Below are 23160 nucleotides of genomic sequence, written 5' to 3' on the forward strand. Positions count from 1 at the left end.
TCCTAGACCGGCAAGGGAACTTGCTGTTCCAACAGGACAATGCACGTCCGCGTGTATCCCGTGCCACCCAACGTGCTCTAGAAGGTGTAAGTCAACTACCCTGGCCAGCAAGATCTCCGGATCTGTCCCCCATTGAGCATGTTTGGGACTGGATGAAGCGTCGTCTCACGCGGTCTGCACGTCCAGCACGAACGCTGGTCCAACGGAGGCGCCAGGTGGAAATGGCATGGCAAGCCGTTCCACAGGACTACATCCAGCACCTCTACGATCGTCTCCATGGGAGAATAGCAGCCTGCATTGCTGCGAAAGGTGGATATGCACTGTACTAGTGCCGACATTGTGCATGCTCTGTTGCCTGTGTCTATGTGCCTGTGGTTCTGTCAGTGTGATCATGTGATGTATCTGACCCCAGGAATGTGTCAATAAAGTTTCCCCTTCCTGGGACAATGAATTCACGGTGTTCTTATTTCAATTTCCAGGAGTGTATATGCGAAGCATAAAACTACCACCATCGTATGTTAGTAAAAGATCTCACTGAGAACCCGAGAAAACTCTGGTCCTATGTAAAATCGCTAAACGTGTCTAAGGCTTCCATCCAGTCACTTGTTGACCCTTCTGGTGTGGCAGTAGAAGATAGGAAAAAGAAAGCCAGAGTTTCAAATCTCATGTTTAAGAAATTGTTCACACCAGAGAATCATCCAAGCATAATGTTGTTTGACCATTGTGGGCTCTTCTATGAATGAAATAGTAGTAGGCATCCAAGGCGTAGAGAAACAATTAAGAGATGAAAACAAGAAAGTCTCCAGGTCCTCATGGGATCCCTATTTGGCTTTACAAAGAGTACTGTGTGGCATTGGTGCCTTACCTACCTTGCATTTATCATCACTCTCACCCAGTGTGAAGTCCCAAGAAACTAGAAAAAAGTGCAAGGGGTTCCTATACATAAGGATAAAAGAACATACCTTCAAAATTATGGAACAATATCCATGACATGGGTTTGCAATACATTCTTGAACATATTCTAAGTTCAAATATAATAAATTTCCCTGAGACCGAAAAGTTTGTCCACTAGACAGCATCACTCACATGCAAAACTCGGCTTGCCCTTTTTGCACGTGATATACTGCGAACTAAGGATCGAGCGTAATGTGATTCCTTATTTTTATATTTCGAGAAAGCATTTGACGGGGTGCCCCACTGCAGATTATAAATGAAGGTTGGAGCATGTAGAATAGATTTCTGGATAAGTGAGAGGCTCGAAGACTTCTTATGTAATAGAACCCAGTATGTCGTCCTTGACGGCAAATGTTCGTCAGAGAACGGCATTGTCGGGAGTGTCCTAGTGGAGTATGATAGGAGCACTATTATTTTCTGCATACGTAAATGATGTGGCAGACAGGATGGGTGGCAATCTGCGGTTATTCACTGATGATGCTATGATGTACATCGATTGTCTGTAGAAGGATACAGTATTGCTTAGACAAAATGTAGACCCCCCCCCCCAAGGGGCTCAGTCTTTTCGTGAGTACGTGTGTGGCGAACACGGGGCCGCGAGCTATTGTAGCCTTCCTTTTTTCCATTCCCCTCCCCCTCCTTTCCTGTCCTTGCTCCTTGACTGGTGTTTTTCCCACCATCCCTTGATCTCGGCCATCCATGACCGTCTCGCTGATCTTCACCATGCTGCTTGTTCCGTTGACTTCCTACGGGTCCCTGGCCATTTGGGTATCCCAGGTAATCAACTTGCTGATCGTTTGGCTGGGGGAGCTGTCACTTTGTTCCCCCCCCCCCCCCTCCCCCCCCCTTTCCTGTAACCCCTTCTGCGGCAGATTTACGGCTTCACATCAAATCCGACTTTGCACAATCATGGGCCAACTCTTGGGCGGCTACCTCCCTGTCTAATAAACTTCGTGCAATTAAGGTGACACCTGTCCCGTGGCGTTCTTCCTTCTGCCTCTCCCAAAAGGACTCGACCACCCTGTGTCGTCTCTGCGTCAGCCATACCATACTGACCCATGGTTTTCTTTTGCGTAATGAGCCACCCCCACTTTGTGGTTGTGGAGCCTTCCAGTCAGTAGCCCACATTTTGGTGGAATGTCCCCTTCTTTTGGCTCTGCGTACTAAGTACAGACTATCCCCGCACCTTTAATATTGACAGATGATTGAACTGATTCTCGGTTTCTTGTGTGAAAGTGGTTTTTATTTTCAGTTCTAAGGTTTTTAATCTCCCTCTGGAGTAGGGGCAGGGCAGTGAGGGTTGGGGTTTCTCCCACTGTAAGCTGTGTTTGGAGATACCTGACTCCCCTCCCTGGACAAGATCCTCTTTTCTCTCCCTTTTACTCTGTTTTTATTGCTTTTTAGATTTGGTTTGTCTCCTGTTACAATATGCACTTTCACATTCTAGTGGTTGAATGCTTTTGAATAGCAGGTGGTCTTGCCTGTACTGCATCAGAGGTGGGATATTTCTTGCCTCTAGCCTTGGGTTGCCCACTTGCTGCCTTCCCTCCTTTTGTTTCCACCATTGACAACACGACTGCACTTTTACATTTTTTAGCCTTTTATTTTTTATTGTTATGACTCTTCTGAGATGTAAATCCGTCCGAATGGACCGCCTTTGAAACAAGGAACTGCTGACCTTGCTGTTTGGTCCCTTAAACCCCAATCAACCAACTATCTATATGTAGAAAAACATAAGTTAATGCAGATGAGTAGGGGAAAAGGGCTCTTTATGTTAAAATAGTGTTATTAGTGTCCTGCTTGACAGTCACATTGTTCAGGTGTCTGGGCATAACGTTACTAAGTGATATGAAATGGAACAAGCATGTGAGGATTGTGATAGCGAAGACAGATAATTGACTTCAGTTTATTGGGAGAATTTAGGAAGATGTGGTTCACCTGGAAAGGAGACAAAGTATAGGATGCTAGTGTGACCTGTTCTTGAGCACTGCTAATGTGTTGGGATCTGCACCAAGTCTGGTTAAAGGAAAATAGCAAAGCAGTTCGGAGTCAGGCTGCTTGATTTCTTACTGATAGGTTCAAGCAGCAAGCGAGTATTACGGAGGTGCTTGGGAACTCGAATGGGAATCGGTGAAGTGAAGGTGTTGATCCTTTTGAGGAGCACTGTTGAGAAAATTTAGAGAACAGGCATTTGAAGCTGACTGCAGAAAGATTCTACTGCAGCCAGCATACATTTCTTGTAAGGGCCATTAAGAAAATATACGAGAAATTGAGGCTTATAGCGAGGCGTATAGACAGTTGTTTTTCCTCACTCTGTTTGCAAGTGGAACATTAAATGGAGTGCCTAGTAGTGGTACAGCATTCCTTCCACCACACACCCTATGGTGGCTTCTGGGGTATATATATAGAATAGATAATAACAAAAATCTAATAACTTGACAAGTAATTGAGGTATTTATTGCCAGTATGTTTCTAAAAGTATGGTAACCCAAGATTTTTATTGACCCAGCATAATACACCTTTATATGCACACCATTAGTGGTGTGATGGACACCATTATATGTATTCCATTTCTCCCCAAGTGTTTTGCAGCATTGAAGATGTAACATTTGTGATGCCTCACGAATACGACAGTTCAGGTCTGGTAGATCACGACACAAGGAAGTTTGGGCACAAGATATAGCTTCAACACGTCTGAGTACAGTATTGGCTTAACTGTAGGCTCCGTGAAGAGGAATCAGCCTATAACCCTGTCCATTAACAGTCCACACCACACATTCATTTTTGGAGAGTCACATTTGCATTCTATCACAATGTGCGGGTGGGGGTTCAGTTCTCCATAAGCGGCAATTGTGCTTATTTACTGTGCCACAAATGTGGAATGTAGCCTCATCTGAGAAACAGTTGAAATCGGGAATGCCTCCTTTCCATCAATTTTCACCAGAGTTCTCTCTGCGGATGCATTCTATCGTGACATGTCCTCAGGCTGGATTTTGTAATGAAATGGCAGTTTATACACAAATACATGCAACCTTTTATGGACACAACGTGTACTTTCGAAAAAGGTAACTGCAAATGCCTACTTGCTTGTCAGATTGACGTATATCTAGTCGGGTGTACCAAGCAGCCAGAGATGGCAGTCGTGTGTGTGAGATTTGCTTGCTTGTGCGAATGAGTGTGCATGTATTACTTTTTCTGAGGAAGGCTTTGGCCAAAATACTGGGTGGTGCAGGGGAGCGGGAAATTTTGAACGTTACAGTTGGCAGCACTGTAGCCCCGGCAGATGTTCGAAACTTTGCACAATTGATGTGAATGCATTGCCATTTAGTAATCGTGGAGAATTGGACTGTTGCGGAATGTGCAGTAGCTGTGAGAGTGTTTTACAAAAATGGTGATAGTGCGACTGCCGCGCAGAGAACATTTCGGCAGCATTACCAGCTTGGACATCATGGACGTGTCCCATCTGCGCATGCGATTACAACATGGGTGCGTAATTTTGAAGAAACAGGATCTGCCTTGAAAAAGAAACCTCCAGGTGGCATTCCAACGGTACGTACCCCAGAGCTGCAATCGAGAGAAGTCCTCACCACTCCGTTCGACAGCATGCATCTTCGCTAGGAATTAAGCGACGAAGCTTACAAAGAATACTGCACGAATTAGACTTCCATCCCTATAAGTTGCAGATTGTGCAACACTTACATGAACGAGACCCAGCGTCTCGTATGGAGTTTAGTAGCCAGATATTCTTATGGATATCAGACGAAGCACATTTCCACCTGAACGGATTCGTGAACAAACAGAATTTTCGTTATTGGGCACAGGACAATCCTTAAGAGTTTCACCAGCGACCACTACATAGCGCCAAGGTCATAATATGGTGTGCTGTATCATGTCATGGTGTTATCGGCCCTTATTTTTTTGAACGTGAGGATGGTAGTGCAGTGACAGTAACATCCGCTCGATATGTTGAAGTGCTTCAGACATTCTTTACACCGAGACTGTAGGAACTTAATCGTAATGCCGAAAACATGTGGTTTCAGCACGACGGAGCCACGTCACACACTGCTCGACAGTCGATGACAGCAGTTCGTCAGTTGTTTGGAAGACGCATTATTTCACGTAACGGTGACATTGCATGGCCTGCGAGATCCCCTGATCTTAGTGTGTGCGACTTCTTCCTGTGGGGATATCTTAAAGGCAAGGTGTACCGTACACATCCTGCAACAATCCATGAACTGAAGGAGAACATTGAAAATGAAATCACTGCCGTTCCCCAAGATTTGCTACACCAAGCATTCCAGAGTTTTCATAACAGGCTGTTAGAGTGTGAACACCAGATGGGAGCACATCTTTCCGATGTCATCTTTAAAAAGTAGAGAGACACTTTTGGACATTTTGATTGTAAAGACATACTGAGTAATGGCATACTGAATACATTTACTTTCGTTAATAAATTACTAGTTTTATGAATTTATTCATGGAAATGACGTTATTTTGAAATTTCCCGTTTCCCTGCGCCACCCTGTGTAACTGTAAATGTGCCTTTTCATTGCGCTTTATGCAACTCAGTGTGTTATCTTTTAGACACATAGCAATCTTATCTTTTCGTTGTATTGTTCATCCCAGAGTTTCACATTTAGAGTATTTAGATTTCATTGTCCTTAAGGTTCTTGACCCAATATTACATATTGTTCAGAGCAATTTGCCCATTACTGTTTATTATTATTATTATTATTATTATTATTATTATTATTATTATTTTCCCCCTTTATTATTATTATTATTATTATTATTATTTTCCCCCCTACCACAAAAAACTTGCTGCATCTTGCCCATATGTAATGACATACTTCATGTGCACATTTCCATTTGTCATAATGATTGAAAGTGATAATTTGCTGTAAACTGAGATTAGACAAGAGAGATCATAGAATATGTTAAAATTTGCTCTTTGGGTTTGTGACTAGTTGACATACAACACATATGGAGGCACTGTCTGTCCTTATACATTCTGAAAAATGTGTACTTCCATGACAGGTGACATTAAAATATTGCTGGGCTATAAACAAGAACTGAAAGTAACCAGTCACTAAATTTCAAATTTCTTATTCACAATGCATTTAAGAGGCTTTGCTCAATCAATTTGCAGTTTTTTATCTGTATCTCAGGTGGGAAACACGTCTAAATATCTGCAGTCATGTGCATCTACATTGTATAGATTGCATGTGAAGACAACACATACTCTGTTTGCAACACATACTCTGTTTACAAGCTTTTCGAGATATATTGTTAAAGTACACAAAGTAGCTCCATAGGTTTCCCAGGAGCAATGTACCTGAGCTATAGATGGAAACTGCCACCTGATCATAGACCCTCTGGAATACATCATATGTAATAAATTTAAAATTTATCTGGGATTTTACTCAAATTTTAAGCAGGCAGTCACATTAAAAAAAAAATAATAATAAAAAAACAACAACAACTTGTGTTTGTTAACTCCTTGACTGTTGTATATTGCCACTTGGTGACAGGGTAGGGTTGCCAGACAATTCATATTTCTCTCTCTCTCTCTCTCTCTCTCTCTCTCTCTCTCTCTCTCTCTCTCTCTCTCTCTCTCTGTGTGTGTGTGTGTGTGTGTGTGTGTGTGTGTGTGTGTGTGTGTGTGTTTGGGGGGGCGTGTGCATGGAAATGGAAACCTGTGGTCAGGATCTGCTCGTATCCAAGAAAAGAGACGAGTGGAAAAACTGCCACTGATTTGGACAATTTCTAGAAATTCATTTTTCATTGCACTGTATTAGAATTTTGTGACTGTGGCTAGTATCCTACAAGACAAAAGCTAGCAGTGGAAGAATTCTGAAATCTTCAGGATTTAGGTACAGAAAATGCATCAGTGGAAGATGCATTCTTATGAAGAGATCATTGCAGCAGCTGGAGCTACTTTTATGTGAAAAAGGTACAATATCAGGAAAGTAAACTGTCACCCTTTTTACCTCTGTGAGACCTAGCAAAGAAAAGAGACCTGTTGTCTGTTGTGTGGAATCTGAATATGGCTTTATCAAAAGTGCAAAGCTAATATTTACATCTTGCAAATTCAATGCTAATCAAGAAATAGTGATGTTTTTAAACAGTGGGTTTTAGACCTACTACATGATTTGGAAAGGGATTTTGTGATTGTCTTGAATAAGACCAGTTAAGGCTAGGACCACTATACAAAAGCATAGATGTTGGAGGAATTCAGATACTGCAAGCACCTTTATAATCAATATTAAATTGCCAGCTTAGCAGCAGAAATTGGCCACAATGTAGAGTGCCAGCTCACTACTGCCAACAGAAGCCCCTTGAAGATGTGTAGGCCCTAGTGAAAGGAAGGGTCGCATTCAGAAACTGCACATTCAGAATGAAAGTATGCATTTACTCGAGGAAGCGATTGTCATTGTAGAAGACTACATAAAGTGCATATGTTGTTGTTGTTGTTGTTGTGGTCTTCAGTCCTGAGACTGGTTTGATGCAGCTCTCCATGCTACTCTATCCTGTGCAAGCTTCATCATCTCCCATTACCTACTGCAGCCTACATCCTTCTGAATCTGCGTAGTGTATTCATCTCTTGGTCTCCCTGTAAGATTTTTACCCTCCGCGCTGCCCTCAAATACTAAATTGGTGATCCCTTGATGCCTCAGAACATATCCTACCAACCGATCCCTTCTTCTAGTCAAGTTGTGCCACAAACTCCTCCCCAATTCTATTCAATACCTCCTCATTAGTTATGTGATCTACCCATCTAATCTTTAGAATTCTTCTGTAGCACCGCATTTCAAGAGCTTCTATTCTCTTCTTGTCTAAACTATTTATCGTCCATGTTTCACTTCCATACATTGCCACACTGAAAATAAGCAAGAAAATTACTTTCTGAGGGAAGGAATCTGAGAAAAGTTTGTTAAAACCGTATCATTGCTTCAAATGACTCCTCAGATTGTGTCTTCTGAATGGGGCAATGAAACAGCAATCTGTTGCATTAAATGTATGTTGTTCCTTCTCTCCCCCAAAGCTGTGAGCACTTTTCCCTCTCTCTGCTCCCTTTTGCTGTTGTTCACACTATCCTCTCCGTCTCCCAAAAGATTATCAATAAATAGCAGAAGAGCTACGATGCATACACTGCCTGTGCTGGTACATTTGTCGGTGGTACTTATGGAAAGCAGAAACCAGTTTTCTGCTTTGTACAGATGTCTAAATTAATGTGCACTGTAAAGGAATACTTAAACGTTCTGGTAGTAAAAACCAAAATTGCTTTATTATTTAACAGGTGAGCAGTAGTAGTGTCTGGCTGTAACATGTTTTCCAAACATGTGATAATGCAGTGGAGAGGCTGCTGTTTCACCAAAATATTTTCCAAGCTTTTTTTTTTACATATGTTTTCAGTCCTAATAAATTGTTTAAAATAAGTCATGGTCTCCTTCTGATTCTGAGATAGTTATTGGAATATGCTAGGTGCCATTTTTGGACACCGTATCATAGAGAACTTTGTCTGATGGTGTAGTTTACTATGTTTGGCTCAACACGCAAGGACTGAAGGCTTAAGAATTCTGACTTGTGGCGACTTTGTGGTGAGGATATGAGTGGGGTGAAGTGCACAGAAAAGGTAGAGGGGGTGCCTTCTACACTTACCCTTCCAGCTGCCAGTTTTTCTGCTCCCTACCATAGTGGGAAGTCAGCAGTCTGTATTTGAACATGAAACACACTGCCTTCAGCATAATAGCAGACATTTGTGGAAAGTTGTTTTTCCGCTAAATTATGAAGGGATCTATATGCCTTCAGAATATTAACATGGCTGAGAACTGCAGTTCCAGATATACATAGGACTCTTTGCCATGTCAGCAGTAGTAGAAGTAATGGTTCTAAGACTGAAACAAAATCTTCAGCTGTGAGCAGACATTGCACAGCTCAGTGGCTATAAGAGATGCCTGTTTCAGCGTTTCCTTCATCTCTATTGAGTGTTTTCTCATAACATTTTCTCAGAAGCTTGGTAGTTTCGTAACAACTTAATTTTGCCATGATAATGAAGCCATCTTCAAACTCTTCATTTTCACGTGTCAAGTTTGCCAATACTTTATCATATCAAATTGTGTGAAAGACATTCGGGGTAGAATTTCAATGTAGTGCCTCAGTTACATTGTATATTTTTGTGTTGCACAAGTATCAATACAAAAACCACCAACTATAACACTTAATCCTTTCCTCAACCTTTTTTAGTGGAAAGCATTCCGAATGTGTGGTGTAATTAATTTTGTAATGACAGATAACAGTAGGAAAAATATTTCCCACCTTTCGAACACAGGAGGGGGTTGGACACACAGGGTTATTTATAAGTATCACCAGGTTTCAGAGTATTGCACAAAAACAACCATACAGTAAAAACACACATCTGTGAATAGAGCATTCTCAAGGTTAACCCATGTTACAGGCAGTAAATATGGTAAACATGAACATGTGTGCACAAATCCTTGTATTGTCCAGGAAGGTATGACAGTAGCTCGTATTCCAAATCCGTTCATTGGGTTTGCCTATCTGCAGGCACGAACTAACTCCATCTGACAGTACAGAGAGGAGTGGAGCAGTGTGTTAACAGTGAAATATCAATATAGCACAATCTATAAGTGCAAGTTGATATTACAAGAATTCTGCTAATCTTTAGCAGGCTGCTTCTTGCTAATGGGGCATAGATACATAGCAATAACATGCAACAAATTCCCACTGGTAGCCTGATAATCTATCATAGAAAACATACATCCCAATGCTAGTGAAAGAGTTTAAGCTTCAAAAATGTGGAAAACAGCTTACAGTCAGCTGTGTTGGCTATTTGCTTTCAGCTACCAGTTGCAACTTCAGACATGTGGTATAATGTGATTCATGGCACAGCCCGTTGTCTAAGTAAGGTTGGAATTTGGTTCAGTTGATGAAGCCAATGAACATGATTCCATAAAAGATATGTTTCATGTGCAATATAATGTAAATTCTTCCCTCCATCACATGTGAACTTAGTGATGATACTGATATTTCACCCATCCTGTACTATAATTGGTTGATGGATGCAAACCAAGCAGGTGCCATTTTACCGGATTAATTTGTTGGAAAGAGCAGGTTTTCACCTGATGGCACTTCTAAGGCATTAATTTTATATTAAGCAAAGAAACAATCCGTTCAAGGTTACACAGTAGCCTTGCCATGAGAAAAAAAGATACATTTCCAAAATTGAATAAGTTTGTTACCAATGTGAGTAAACTACAGCTTTCATATGTTAAACATTTGCCATGAGAATTAGAGAAATATCAAATTTCATGAGATTTCATAAAAACCGTCGTTACGAAAATCAATGGTGTCTTGTTTTTTACATTGTTTACAAAAAATTCCATGTCCCTTTTACCACTCTAAGTTCAACACCTCCTACAGTCTTAGTGCCAGAAAATGGTGGTTTACATCACCTTCTATCCATTAGTAGTACGCTAGTTTTTGTGGATGAATTTGTTACAGAAGGAATTGTAATGTCTAAAAGTTTGCACCACTCCAAATAGGTTTATGTGTTTTGACCAGCCCATAGACTTGCTCCATGCTGTCATAAACGACCAGTGTGACCAATAACTGTGCACTTAGGGTGTCTATTCAAGCTGCCGATGTAAAGTGCAGGCACTGAATAGTAGATTGGCATATAAATGAGATGTTAATTGTTGTGCAGTTCTCTAAATTAAGTATTTCATAGTACAAAACGAGCATGCTCAGCCCATCCCTCCTCTCTGCCGAAAGTATTTATGCTTTACTTTTTCAAGTATAGAAATAGCAGTGGATTTAAATTACTGTTCTTTCATATTGTTCATTTGAGGAAATGTTTTTCAGATGTCTGTGTTAGAAACAAAATTAACGACTATGGAGTCTCACATGGCAACCATGCAGAAAAATCTGGATGAAAAGGAACTGACAATTAACATGTTAAAACAAGAGGTAAGCATTTATTCTAATTACTTTGAAGCATGTTTCCTCTGTTTCTGTATTATTCTTGGTGGAAATTTTCCAGAGACTAAAATTAGGTAAAAACAAATGGTTTGTGAAAACTGTATCATCGTGAATGAATCTTAGTCCATTTATGGCCTACAGTGCAGATACATATGGCATTCTTGGCCTCCCACAAATTTGTTAAACAATGCAAAATGTTCCCCTTAGCTTGGGACTTGGGGATTTTGATGAGTTTTGAAACTGGCAGATAGAATAAGGAAAGGTGATGCAATTGACATTGAGCTGCAAGTTGACATTCTTTTCCTATTTTAAAAATATGTACAAGCCAGATTTGCCTCTAGTTGATGCAGCTGTAGGAAGCATTGATGCACAGTAAGTTATGAAAAGTCTTGAAAAATTTAATCCACTTTTTCCAGTGGCTATATTTTAAAGTTCTGTGTTTACCTATTCATTTGTTTTAGATGACTGAAGAATGTTATGCTCCATTGGGCAGTTGACCCAATTAACAGATAGCAAGGTTCGGGAAAGATTTCCCAGAATGTTTATATACTGGAGCAATAGCATCCAGAGCTCCTTAAAACTTCGCAATGTTAGGCATTGACACTTCATTGACTAAACCATCTGAATAGATATTGTTCCGGTCTACAGATGTGTAAAAACCACTATGGACAGTAGCTGCAAACGGTATAAAGTCCATGACTATGTCTTCAAAATATAATTACTTATGACACAAGGGCTGGCCCTAGAGTGGAAAAAAAAAAAAAAAAAAAAAAAAAAAAAAAAAAAAAAAGTGGAAAATTGTTTTGGAGAATTAGACAGTATTGCAGATGCTCCGTATACCACCGATGTAAAATTTATGAAGGGCACCATTGTTTCCTACTGAAAGCTTTTCTTGAATTTGGCACAAAAAGTATTGTTTGTGCTATTTCCAACAGAATCTGTCTCAAAATCCTCCAGAATAGAGCATCCCAATATGTACTCTATAGAATTTTCCAAATACAGTTGAGCATATTACAATGGGATGATGAATTATTTATGCCTTATGCTGCAAAATATTTGGGGGATCCATCATTTGCTGAAAAGACACTGCAATTACTAGATGTTCAGCCATTAGAGGTATTGTAGTATGTAAAATAAGATGTTGATCTGTACACTTTTAATTTTGAAGATGTGCCAGATGCTGTTAGGGCAGAAGCAATACAATATTCATATATGTCAGCTACTAGCCGATTTACACTTCATTAGTTTATTTCCAGAGGACAGTTATTCTGGCCTGGACGTCTTCTAGAACTGTTAGAATTTTCTGTTGATACATTGTATTTGGGTTGTATTGTTGCTGCTGAAATGAAAGTTGAACTATATGGTATATCTTAAAACAGAGTGTGGAGACAGAGATCCTCAAATTTGTTCCTGTCTGATTCTCAGTTCTATCAGCAGAGAATTGCGGTAATCGGCTGTAGATCATGATAAAGTTAGCTGCCCAATGAAGACATTGCCAGCTTAGGAGAACCTCAAAGAACTTAATATAAAATCACTGTAATTTGAAAAATATTACACTAATTTCCTGATGGACTTCATTGTGGCAGTTTCGAACCTTCAAAATTTAACGTAATTGCTGTTAAAGCAAGTTCATAGCGGGCAAGAAAATTCTCCCTACTAGCTCAACTACTTCAGTTGTTGCTGGTTTAATTTTTCTCGTACTATTCAAGAATGGAGTTTTTAATTTGCCTTCACCTCTCTTTGCATTTTCAGATCAAATTGCAGTGCAAAAAATAAAATATTGTGATAATGGAGCCTGTGAGATTGGTTTGAAGTTTCGGATGAACTAACCCTTCAAGAATTTCTTAATTACTTTAGAGATAACCTTTCTCTTTTGCAGAAACTTCATATTATACTGATTTTTCTGTATGCCAGAAATAAAAGTTTTATATTGAATCTCTCTTCTTATCTGAGAAATTATTAAAAAGGTATCAAATAAGTTGGAATCCTGCGTCGACCTTTGGTTTTAGTTATGCTACTGTGATGAGGATAATGATATTGAGACCAAATGGTAGATACTCTCTCGTGATCAAGTTAAGTCAGTGTCACGCTTGATGTTACTACTGTTGATTTCCCCTCTACTTGTTGTGTTAAGAAGCTAACGAAATTTTTGTTCAGGGATAATTCTTATAAAGAGGAACGGGTTGCTGCTGTTGTAGCAGCTGTTGTTAATCATTAAAGAATTTTATTTACCTTCTTAGTGTGTGGCTTGAGAATATTGGTTTTTGTGAACATACATACGTGTGTGTGTGTGTGTGTGTGTGTGTGTGTGTGTTTTTTGGGTGGGGGAGGGGGAGGATTTTTAGTTTATTGCCTCCATACGAACAATAGAATGGAAAGAATGTATTGTAACTCGCCACATAGAAATAATGAAAAAGAATAATAGAAATATTTAAGCTTTTGGATGAAGTTCTTGTTCACAGGTAGAAAATGCACATATTCAAGCAAACACAGCTTGTTCACACAGCCATTGCTTCCAGGTGCTAAGGCCCAAATGGTATAAAATGCCTTCAGATCTGTCTTTAAAAAAATATAATTAAATAAATAGTACTTTGTATTGTAAACAGATGCAGTGTTTCCTCAAATTAAATGACATTGGTACGCAAGTAGTTTTTGTGAAACACCACAGGAAGCTTCAGAGCTAGTGGTGCACTGCATAGTGACGTAAACGCCACCCTTATCATCAGTGCAGCAGAAAATACCCTTATTTCGAGCTGCACTTAAAAATCATAACGGATGTGGCACGTCATGTGGTGGGTGAAGTACAAAGTTGACCCACTTCCCATGGATTTACGGAGAATAGTACTTATTTGTAGTAATTTGTGTGGAATTAAATTTAGTCTGTTGGTTACTTAAAATTACTGTTACCCTGCACACGCTGACAGCAGTGAGAATTCACAAATATTCAGAGTTGAACAGGGCAGCTGGGGCCACTAACACTTTTACAGGCTGTACTGCAACTCCTGTTAGTTATACAGCAGGCTTTCCATGTCACATGAATTTCATCTAAAGTTTTTCTTTTATATGTATTTTTCCCATTCAATGAAACTACAGAGTATTGAATGTGATTTAAATGACTTAAATTTAGCAAAGACCCATCTGCATAGTCAATCCACTGATTTGGAGCATATCTGGTAGAGGGTAATCAGTGTACTTAAGTAGACATTCTAAACAGAATCATTTCCACCGCAAGTGATACATACAAAGTGTGAACTGTAAGTATTGACCACTGCAGAAAATCTTCTCCTGCAGCATCTCCTACATCTGTCACTGTTGTTCGACAAACACATTAGGGCATGACTGTCTAGAATAGAGATAGCCGTAATAGGAACTAGACACAGGTGGGCTGTGAATGATGACGTCAGAGGAGTCTCGCTACAGAGAAGCCCTTATAATGTGGAAAACAAGAATACACATTTAGAACAAAAAGACATAAATAACTATTACATACATACGCACATAATGAACACACACCCTGTCTTTTTCATTTGTTATGTCATAGGCTCACTGACTGGCTGGATGCAGTCACATATCTAAATGAAAACTGACTTAGAAGTAAAAACTGGAAGTACAAAATAGAAATTTTATTTTACTATCATAAGTATATTTTTTCATAATAGTTTTATCTTAAGATTCTGAGTCATCGTCTCTAGATCCCTTGTCACTACTCTCTTGTAGAGAGCATCATCCTCTGTGCCACAAAGTGTGTTAGAAACAGCATTTTTTAAATGTGTGATAGACAGTTTCATTCTGGATACATTTCCACAGAGTTGAGACAAACTCGCATGCTCTACAGGTTCTGTAGGCATTAATTGCCTATCATGCTTCATTAGCCATTGTGTGTACATATTTTTAAGTTTGTTCTTAAGGTGGTTTGTTTAAACAAACATCTAATGGCTGTAGAATCGATGTCATCCATCCTGGAATTACAGCAAAGTCCGTTCTACCCTCTACTAAATTTCTGTTTATGGCCAGATAAGTATGTATGAATCTAGTACAACACAATACCATGCCCTCTGAACCAGCCACTTTTGTTGGCATGTACAATAACACTTTTTGAAAATACTTTGGGCTTGGGTAACATCTTTCATTTAAAAACAATGAAAGGTGGCAGTTCATTGCCATTGGTGGCACATGCAAGCCTGACAGACGTGCACTGCTTTCCACCATCTGTGGACAGTATCTTGACGTCTTTGTTCCCCTTTGCTTTACAACATTATTTGTTGGCATATCAAAATACACAGGAGTTTCATTGGGATTATGTAACTGACCAAGAAGATCATCATTTTCTGTGCGCCACCTTATTATAAAATGCTGAAATTGGGGTTTTCTCATAGTAGGTGCTCTTCAATTGCATAGAAACTGCAGAAAACTACAGGGAAAATCTTGTCGAATGTTTCGTATGGGCAACCCAACTGTGGCTTCCTCTGAAATTCATGATTTTTTTTTCTGTCTAGTAACTTTGTTTGCTTTAACTTAGATGATTTCTGCACTCATGGGTAAGCACTTCTGTCACTTCTCCCTAACCAAATCATTCAGTACACCTTCTAGCATATGGTAGCAGCCACATTTTGGCCCAGAAATGTTTTTCTATTGCTGGAACGAGCTGAAAGTGGTTCCTTTTGCTGCCTTCACTGTCTCACATTACTCTCATTGATCCTGTGTCGCTGACCTGCAGCATGATTTGATGATTTCATGACAAGAGAAATCACTTCTGTTTCCAACTTCGTGGTGTAGTGAACATACTTCATATGGTAAACTAAAACGTATTATTTCACAAAAGTACTAAAGTGGACTGAAACAAAGGGTGAAATCCGAATGCTGTCTGTAAACGTAAGGAGCACTGCTGTCATTTGCGTAGGGGCCAGTGGAAGAAACAAAAATGAAGTTATGGGAGGGGGTTTCAGTGCAGCAGGAAAGTTTCAGCCATTGTATGCAGAGTGGATAGCATATGATTCGTATCAATCATAGATGTAGAAATCTCTCGTGGAAATAACAGGGGTTCATAAAAGTTTGCATATAAAAATGCTGATGTTCAGATATGGATCTTATTTGTGTTCATGAATATGAAATTAAGGAGTGAAACCCTTTTTGTTAAATCATGAATACTGGCAGCATTGAGAAATGGCTCGATGTACATTGATTTGTGCTGAGAGCTTTTGAACGGAGCTGGAGCTGTCAAAATGTAAAATTGTATTTATCTTGCTTGCCAACTTCTGCAAGTTCCATAAAGTCCATTTTGATGAGAATAGAGATTTATGTTTATTACTATGAATATTTGAAAAACTGCTAAATTCAAAGATGAACAAAAATAAATTTGTATTTCCTCGTGATAAAAATAATTAACATTCAATACTCAAAAGTGGCAAAATAAGTACTTAAGGTGGCTTCTAGTGGCATTATTCAGAACTTCCTTAGGTTTTGCTCCTGAATCTAAGCCACAGACACATTATTGGACCAACTTACATGTGGATAAATGTGGTAAGGAAACTGAATAACAACTTTATGTTCTTCTCTATGCCCCTCCTTTCTGAATTAGCAGAAATCTGATCACTTCGGGCTGTCAGTGTTGCATCATTTGTTGCCAACCTTTAAACTCATCAGTCTGGCTGTGAAATAACTGCTTCATACCGTTGTTGATCTTAAGTGTTTCATTTATTCTGCCATGTTTTGAGTCTTCACAGTGTGAACGTATCTTAGAATTAGTCTCCTATTGAAATACATTGAACTTTCTCATTGTCAGTCATTTCCCGTTTCAACAACATTCACATTCAGGTGAACTCCAGTTTAAACTAAAACATGGTACACATTCAGTAAACAAGCTACAGGGGATGCATGAGAGAAATTTGCTGCCTGCTTGCACTACCCTCCCCACATTCAGCCATGTGCAACTGCACGCCACCTAACCTTCAGAAATTATCGAATTAATTTTGCATGTGACCTCAACCACCAAAGTTTCATCTGCAAATATACTGCTACTACTTCTCCTCCACTACTACTACTACTACTACAACTACAACTACAACAACTACTCGTTGACCTCATCAATTAAAGCTTTATCTGCAAATGTAAGCTAACCCTGTATCGGGAAAAAGCATCGTCTTATAATCAGGTAAATATGGTAAATCTCCATTTTTATATGTACAAATGAAATAATACAGGTACAAAAATCATAGAAGTAGTTCCTTATTTTTTCATTTGATATGGTTACATGGTATAATTGTGTAGTGATACTGTTCAGTGTTTTAAATTATAATTTTATGCAAAACCTGTAAATTATATCCTGGAAGGAAAACATCAATATTGAATATTTTGTGGTACTGTGTTCTTAGTACAGGACTACGTAACTGCAACACCAAAATATTAATTTTGGATTAACATTTTTATTTGTATTACCATCTTGAATAAAAAATGCTTACATTATCCCTTTTGATTGTAATTTGCTTTAAGGTGTTTTGTCTTCAAATGCTTCACTTCAAAATTGTGATGCTGATGTCTTAAGGCATGCTGTTGATATGTATTTTTCTGGTAAGATTGTCACATTCTTAAATACTCTAATTTTTGAAGTGTGTCATACGAATATGTAAAAAGACACTGTTCTGACCGATAAACTCCAAAATGTACAAATTATTGACCACCTGCAATTACACATGGTTGTTTGGTAAGATTGGTGGAGCAATTTCATGATTTCAATGGCTACTCAGATCTTGTTGTCATACTTGATTTACTCTTAGGATAATGTTCTCATTCCTGAACTTTAAATGCTTAGTTTTACCAAAACAATTGGAATCTTAGTGTTTGTGAACTGCGAAGTGGAATGGCACAGTTTTTCTCTCTTGCACTTTCAAACTTGCTAACATATTTACATTAACATATTTGTTTGAAGTGTGAAGAAATATAAAAGTTTTTATATAATAATAGATTATGCGTCACATTCAGTGTGTGTGTGTGTGTGTGTGTGTAAATATTACATATACAGATATTTTCTTTGTATAGCCTTCAGTTTACTGCCTATGTAGGAAAGAAAATACTTGAAAATGTTCAGAACAGTACACAATAGCAACCTTGATGTATGATGCTGTAAACTTAGATACTTAACTTATAGGATCAAGTGAAAGGTCAGTTTAAATGAAATCACTGACAAAAATAAACAAATTTACATGGCAGCAAAGCAATGCCACATGCTGAAAACCAGTATTTGGTGAAGCCCCCACTTTGAGTCAAAAGCGTATTATGCAGGACCTCTTTCACACCATGTGGCAGAAGAACGCCGTTTGATTTTTGAGTTCCTGCTTATTACAGTTTTGAATGTGTTCCTGAGAAATTGCTTTGCAAGTAGCTATTATTGGAGTTAAATGCCTGTCACCACAACTTTACAAGTATTAATGCTTTGTTGTAATGAGAGATTTTGATGTGGTATCAAGGTTGTTTTGGATGAACTGATCAGTGTTTCAAATGCTAATTTAATTTGGAGAGCTAATTTAATTTAAAAGCCTTATTCAAAGTGAAAGAAGTGGAGGCAAAATTTATCATAGTTTTAGCAGATACTCAACAAGGACCAGAAGTAATCCAAATGAAAAAATTGAAACATTACATCTGCACATTAGCAATCTCAGAAAAGAGAACTCCATATGCAAAATTGGCTAATTATAATTATTTTATAAATAGCCATTTATGATACATGCTTTGGAAAATCAGTTACAAAGGAAGAAATGCTATGTGCTTCGTGTCTGGAAATTTGACACAGTAGAAATTTTTGTGTATTATAATCGTCTCTGTGTCTTCTTTGTAGTGCTTTTGTTTTTAATTTTCTGCTAACAGAGCATTAAAGAATGGTCACTCATTTACCAATATATGAAAGTGTTAATCTGTTACCAAGTGTTAAGATTAAACATGAGGGAGGGAGGGGGGCGGGGGGGGGGGGGAGAGAGAGAGAGAGAGAGAGAGTCCGTTACCATAAATATCAAAGTTTTTGACCAATGTACATCAAATTTTTACATGATACTTCAGTAAACATTCAGACAACTGTAAGCTACATTTTTTTAAATAGTGTACAGAATCCTCTTAAAACAGTGCAAGAAAGAAAATGCTCTGCTGTGCTTCGAAAATGTGTGGTTTCATTTTCTTTCTTGCAGGCTGATTTAACAGAAAACAGTTTTATTTATGGCTAGCTTTGTTTTCCTGCCATTCACAAATTAAAACTGTGAAATACTGTCATTGAAGCTACTACTCGAACAGATCCAATGGCAACTCAGAAAAATTAATTTTTGGTGATGAAAACTAGTAAAATAAAATTACTGTCACATGCAGGTAAAAATTGATTTAGAGAAATTTGAAATTTTAACTAGGAATCTCGGGGAATCTCTTGATAAAACTGTCACATCCCTTGGTATGCTCTGTCTAAAGTTTTAGTAGAGTTAAATTTTGAATGTTGCAAAAGCAGTGGACAGAGCAAGTAAGGCACCAAAAATTAAGTCTATAGTGCTCAGAAACAACTACCGTATTTACTCGAATCCAAGCCACACCTGAAAAATGAGACTCGTAATCAAGGAAAAAAAAATTTCCCGAATCTAAGCCGCACCTGAAATTTGAGACTCGAAATTCAAGAGGAGAGAAAAGTTTTAGGCCGCACCTCCAAATTGAAACAAAGTTGGTCCATTGTAATATGAGACGCAATTTAGGTCGAATGAATAGGTGGCACTATGAGTGTGTATGGTGCAGAGAGAGTGGCAAAAGCCACGAGCGAAAGCGGGGGAGGGCTCGTGTCTCGCACTGCCAGCCCAGCACAATCGCCCGGCGCTGTGAGAGCGCAGCGCCGGGCGATTGTGCTGGGCTGGCAGTGCGAGACACGAGCCCTCCCCCGCTTTCGCTCGTGGCTTTTGCCACTCTCTCTGCACCATACACACTCATAGTGCCACCTCTAACAACCAGAGAAGAGCTGTCAGCTGCATTCCGCAAGCCGTAGAAACTTACCTGTCATTTATTTTATTTACTTTTTTTTTATTTGGACGCCGGCTTTGCGTGAAGCATGTGGGAAGAAGACTGGCAGTTGAAGGCGGACGCATAACTGCTCCGGTCGTGTGAGGGGCGGTGGGAGGGAAGGTTAGGAATTATTCTGACAAAGAATTAGCGTGTGCAACAGCTATTACACAATATACAGCTGGTGTTTTAGCAAAGAAGATTATTCACGCAAGGGTATCCCTTAGAATCGAGTGCAGAGTAAGCGGAAGGTGCCGCCACAACTAACTTAACTTCTGCCGTCGAAAATATGTAGCGCTACACAGGCTTGCTTTGCAGGCACAAAGATGAATACTGGCGCCAAAACCTCTGCGCCAGTAAAAAAATATATATATATTCATCTTTGTGCCTGCAAAGCAAGCCTGTGTAGCGCTACATATTTTCGACGGCAGAAGTTAAGTTAGTTGTGGTGGCACCTTCCGCTTACTCTGCACTCGATTCTAAGCCGCAGGCGGTTTCGAGTAAATACGGTAAAATGACTGTTGAAGAAATTTGTCAGTATCTTCAGGGGATGATTCAGGCTGGAGAGTTTTGGTCCCCAGGCGATGCATATACCCGTCACAGTAGACTGCAGTCAGACAATTATTGTCAAAACAAATAATACCTTCTATATAAATAACTGGAGCTATTTAATGGAAGTAAGTTTTGTTTAGAGCTGTCCATGAGCTTGATTTCTTGTTTTTGTTTGTCATTAAGAATTGACTTAGTTGCTGTATCTGCTGGTGTCTTCATGTTATAGGTAGCATTTTGTTAGACTTAGTGATCTGACGAGATGTTGGATAATTACTGGCACACTTTGTGGTGAATCCAGTGGACGAAGCAGCAGATCGTTGAGTTGTTATTATTGTATCAGGCTAATGACTGCTTGTGGAATATATGAAGCAAGCAGTACAAGAACAGCAATAAAAAACAAGGTGCTCTACGGAGAACTACTGCTACATTTGGTAGAATACTGACAAAAACTGCATAGAAAAGAGAATATCCTAGCTTACTTTGAAATGTGAAACAAATCCTCAAGGCTCTGGAATGAATCTCCCATTGACAAAAATACTATGATCAACAGTACGCCTGGTTGTAATTGCTTTCCTGAATTTTCTCTCTCTCTCTCTCTCTCTCTCTCTCTCTCTCTCTCTCTCTCTCTCTCCTATGTCCTACCAACCGATCCATTCTTCTAGTCAAGTTGTGCCACAAATTTCCCTTCTCCCCAATTCTATTGAGTACCTCCCCATTATTTATGTGATCTACCCTCCTAATCTTCAGCGTTCTTCGATAGTACCGCATTTTGAAAGCTTCTGTTCTTTTCTTGTCCAAACTTTTTATCGGTCATGTTTCACTTCCACATGTGGCCACACTCCATACAAGTACTTTCACAAAAGACTTCCTAACACTTAAATCTATCCTCCATGTTAACAAATTTCTCTCCCTCAGAAACGCTTTGCTTGCCAGAGCCAGTCTACATTTTATATCCTCTCTACTTTGATCATCATCAGTTACTTTGCTCCCCAGATAGCAAAACTCGTCTACTACCATAAGTATCTCATTTCTTAAACTAATTCCCTCAACATCACCTGATTTGATTCTACTACATTCCATTATCCTCGTTTTGCTTTTGTTGATGTTCATCTTATATCGACCTTTCAAGACAATGTCAATTCTGTTCAACTTATCTTCCAGCTCCTTTGCTGTCTCTGGCAGAATTACAGTGTCATCAGCAAACCTCACAGTTTTTATTTCTTCTCTATGGATCTTAATTCCTACTCCAAACCTTTCTTTTGTTTCCTTTACTGCTTGCCCAATATACAGATTGAATAACATTGGGAATGGGCTACAGCCCTGTCTCACTCCCTTCCCAACCATCGCTTACCTTTCATGCCACTCGACTCTTATAACTGCCATCTGGTTTCTGTAAAAATTGTAAATAGCCTCTTGCTCCTTGTATTTCACTCCTGTGACAATCAGAATTTGAAAGAGAGTATTCCAGCCAACATTGTCAAAAGCTTTTCTCTAAGTTTACAAATGCTAGAAACGTAGGTTTGTCTTTCCTTAATCTATCTTTTAAGATCAGTCATAGGATCAGTAGTGCCCTGCGTGTTCCAACATTTCGACAGAGTCCAAACTGATCTTCCCCAAGGTCAGCTCTACCAGTTTTTCCAGTAGTCTCTAAAGAATTTGTTATTATTTTGCAGCTGTGACTTATTAAACTGACAGTTTGGTAATTTTCATATCTGTCAACACCTGCTTTCTTTGGGATTGGAATTATTATATTCTTCTTGAAGTCTGAAGGTATTTCGCCTGTCCCATACATCTTGCTCAACAGATGGAAGAGTTTTGTCATGGCTGACTCTCCCAAGGCTATCAGTAGCTCTAATGGAATGTTGTCTACTCCTGGGGCTGTGTTTCGACTTAGATCTTTCAGTGCTCTATTACACGCTTCACGCAGTATCATATCTCCCATTTGATCTTCATCTACATCGTCTTCCATTTCCATAATAATGTCCTCAAGTAATTGGCCTTGTATAGACCCTCTATATACTCCTTCCACCTTTCTGCTTTCCCTTCTTTGCTTAGTACTGGGTTTCCATCCAAGCTCTTGATATTTATAAAAGTGGTTCTCTTTTCTCCACAGGTCTCTTTGATTTACCTGTAGGCAGTGTCTATCTACTTCCTAGTGATATATGCCTCTACATCCTTACATTTATCCTCTAGCCATCCTTGCTTAGCCATTTTGCACTTCCTGTCGATCTCATTTTCGCATGCTTCATTAACTGCATTTTTACGTTTTCTCCTTTCATCAATTAAATTCAATATTTCTCCAGTTACCCAAGGATTTCTACAAGCCCCCGTCTTCTTACATACTTGATCCTCTGCTGCTTTCACTATTTCATCTCTCAAAGCTACCCATTCTTCTTCTACTGTATTTCTTTCCCCCGTTATTGGAAATCATTCCTAATGCTCTCGCTGACACTCCCGGCAACCTCTGGTTCTTTCAGTTTACCCAGCTCCCATCGCCTTAAATTCCCACCTTTTTGCAGTTTCTTTGGTTTCAATCTACAGTTCATAACCAATAGATTGTGGTCAAAGTGCACATCTGCCCCTGGAAATGTCTTACAATTTAAAACCTGGTTCCTAAATCTGTGTCTTACCATT

The 23160-nt window shown here is 39.2% G+C and overlaps 1 protein-coding gene across 1 annotated transcript in view; it reads left to right on the forward strand.

Annotated features, from left to right (window-relative positions):
* Positions 1-23160, forward strand: part of LOC124621526 (kinesin-like protein KIF23) — a 143144-nt gene that overhangs the window by 56825 nt on the left and 63159 nt on the right. Inside the window, exon 11 of the mRNA XM_047147147.1 lies at positions 10840-10944. Within this exon, the coding sequence (XP_047003103.1) occupies positions 10840-10944 (105 nt within the window). The remainder of the gene's footprint in view (positions 1-10839; positions 10945-23160) is intronic.

Source organism: Schistocerca americana, chromosome 1 (assembly GCF_021461395.2).
Source record: "Schistocerca americana isolate TAMUIC-IGC-003095 chromosome 1, iqSchAmer2.1, whole genome shotgun sequence".
Taxonomy (NCBI): Eukaryota; Metazoa; Arthropoda; class Insecta; order Orthoptera; family Acrididae; genus Schistocerca; species Schistocerca americana.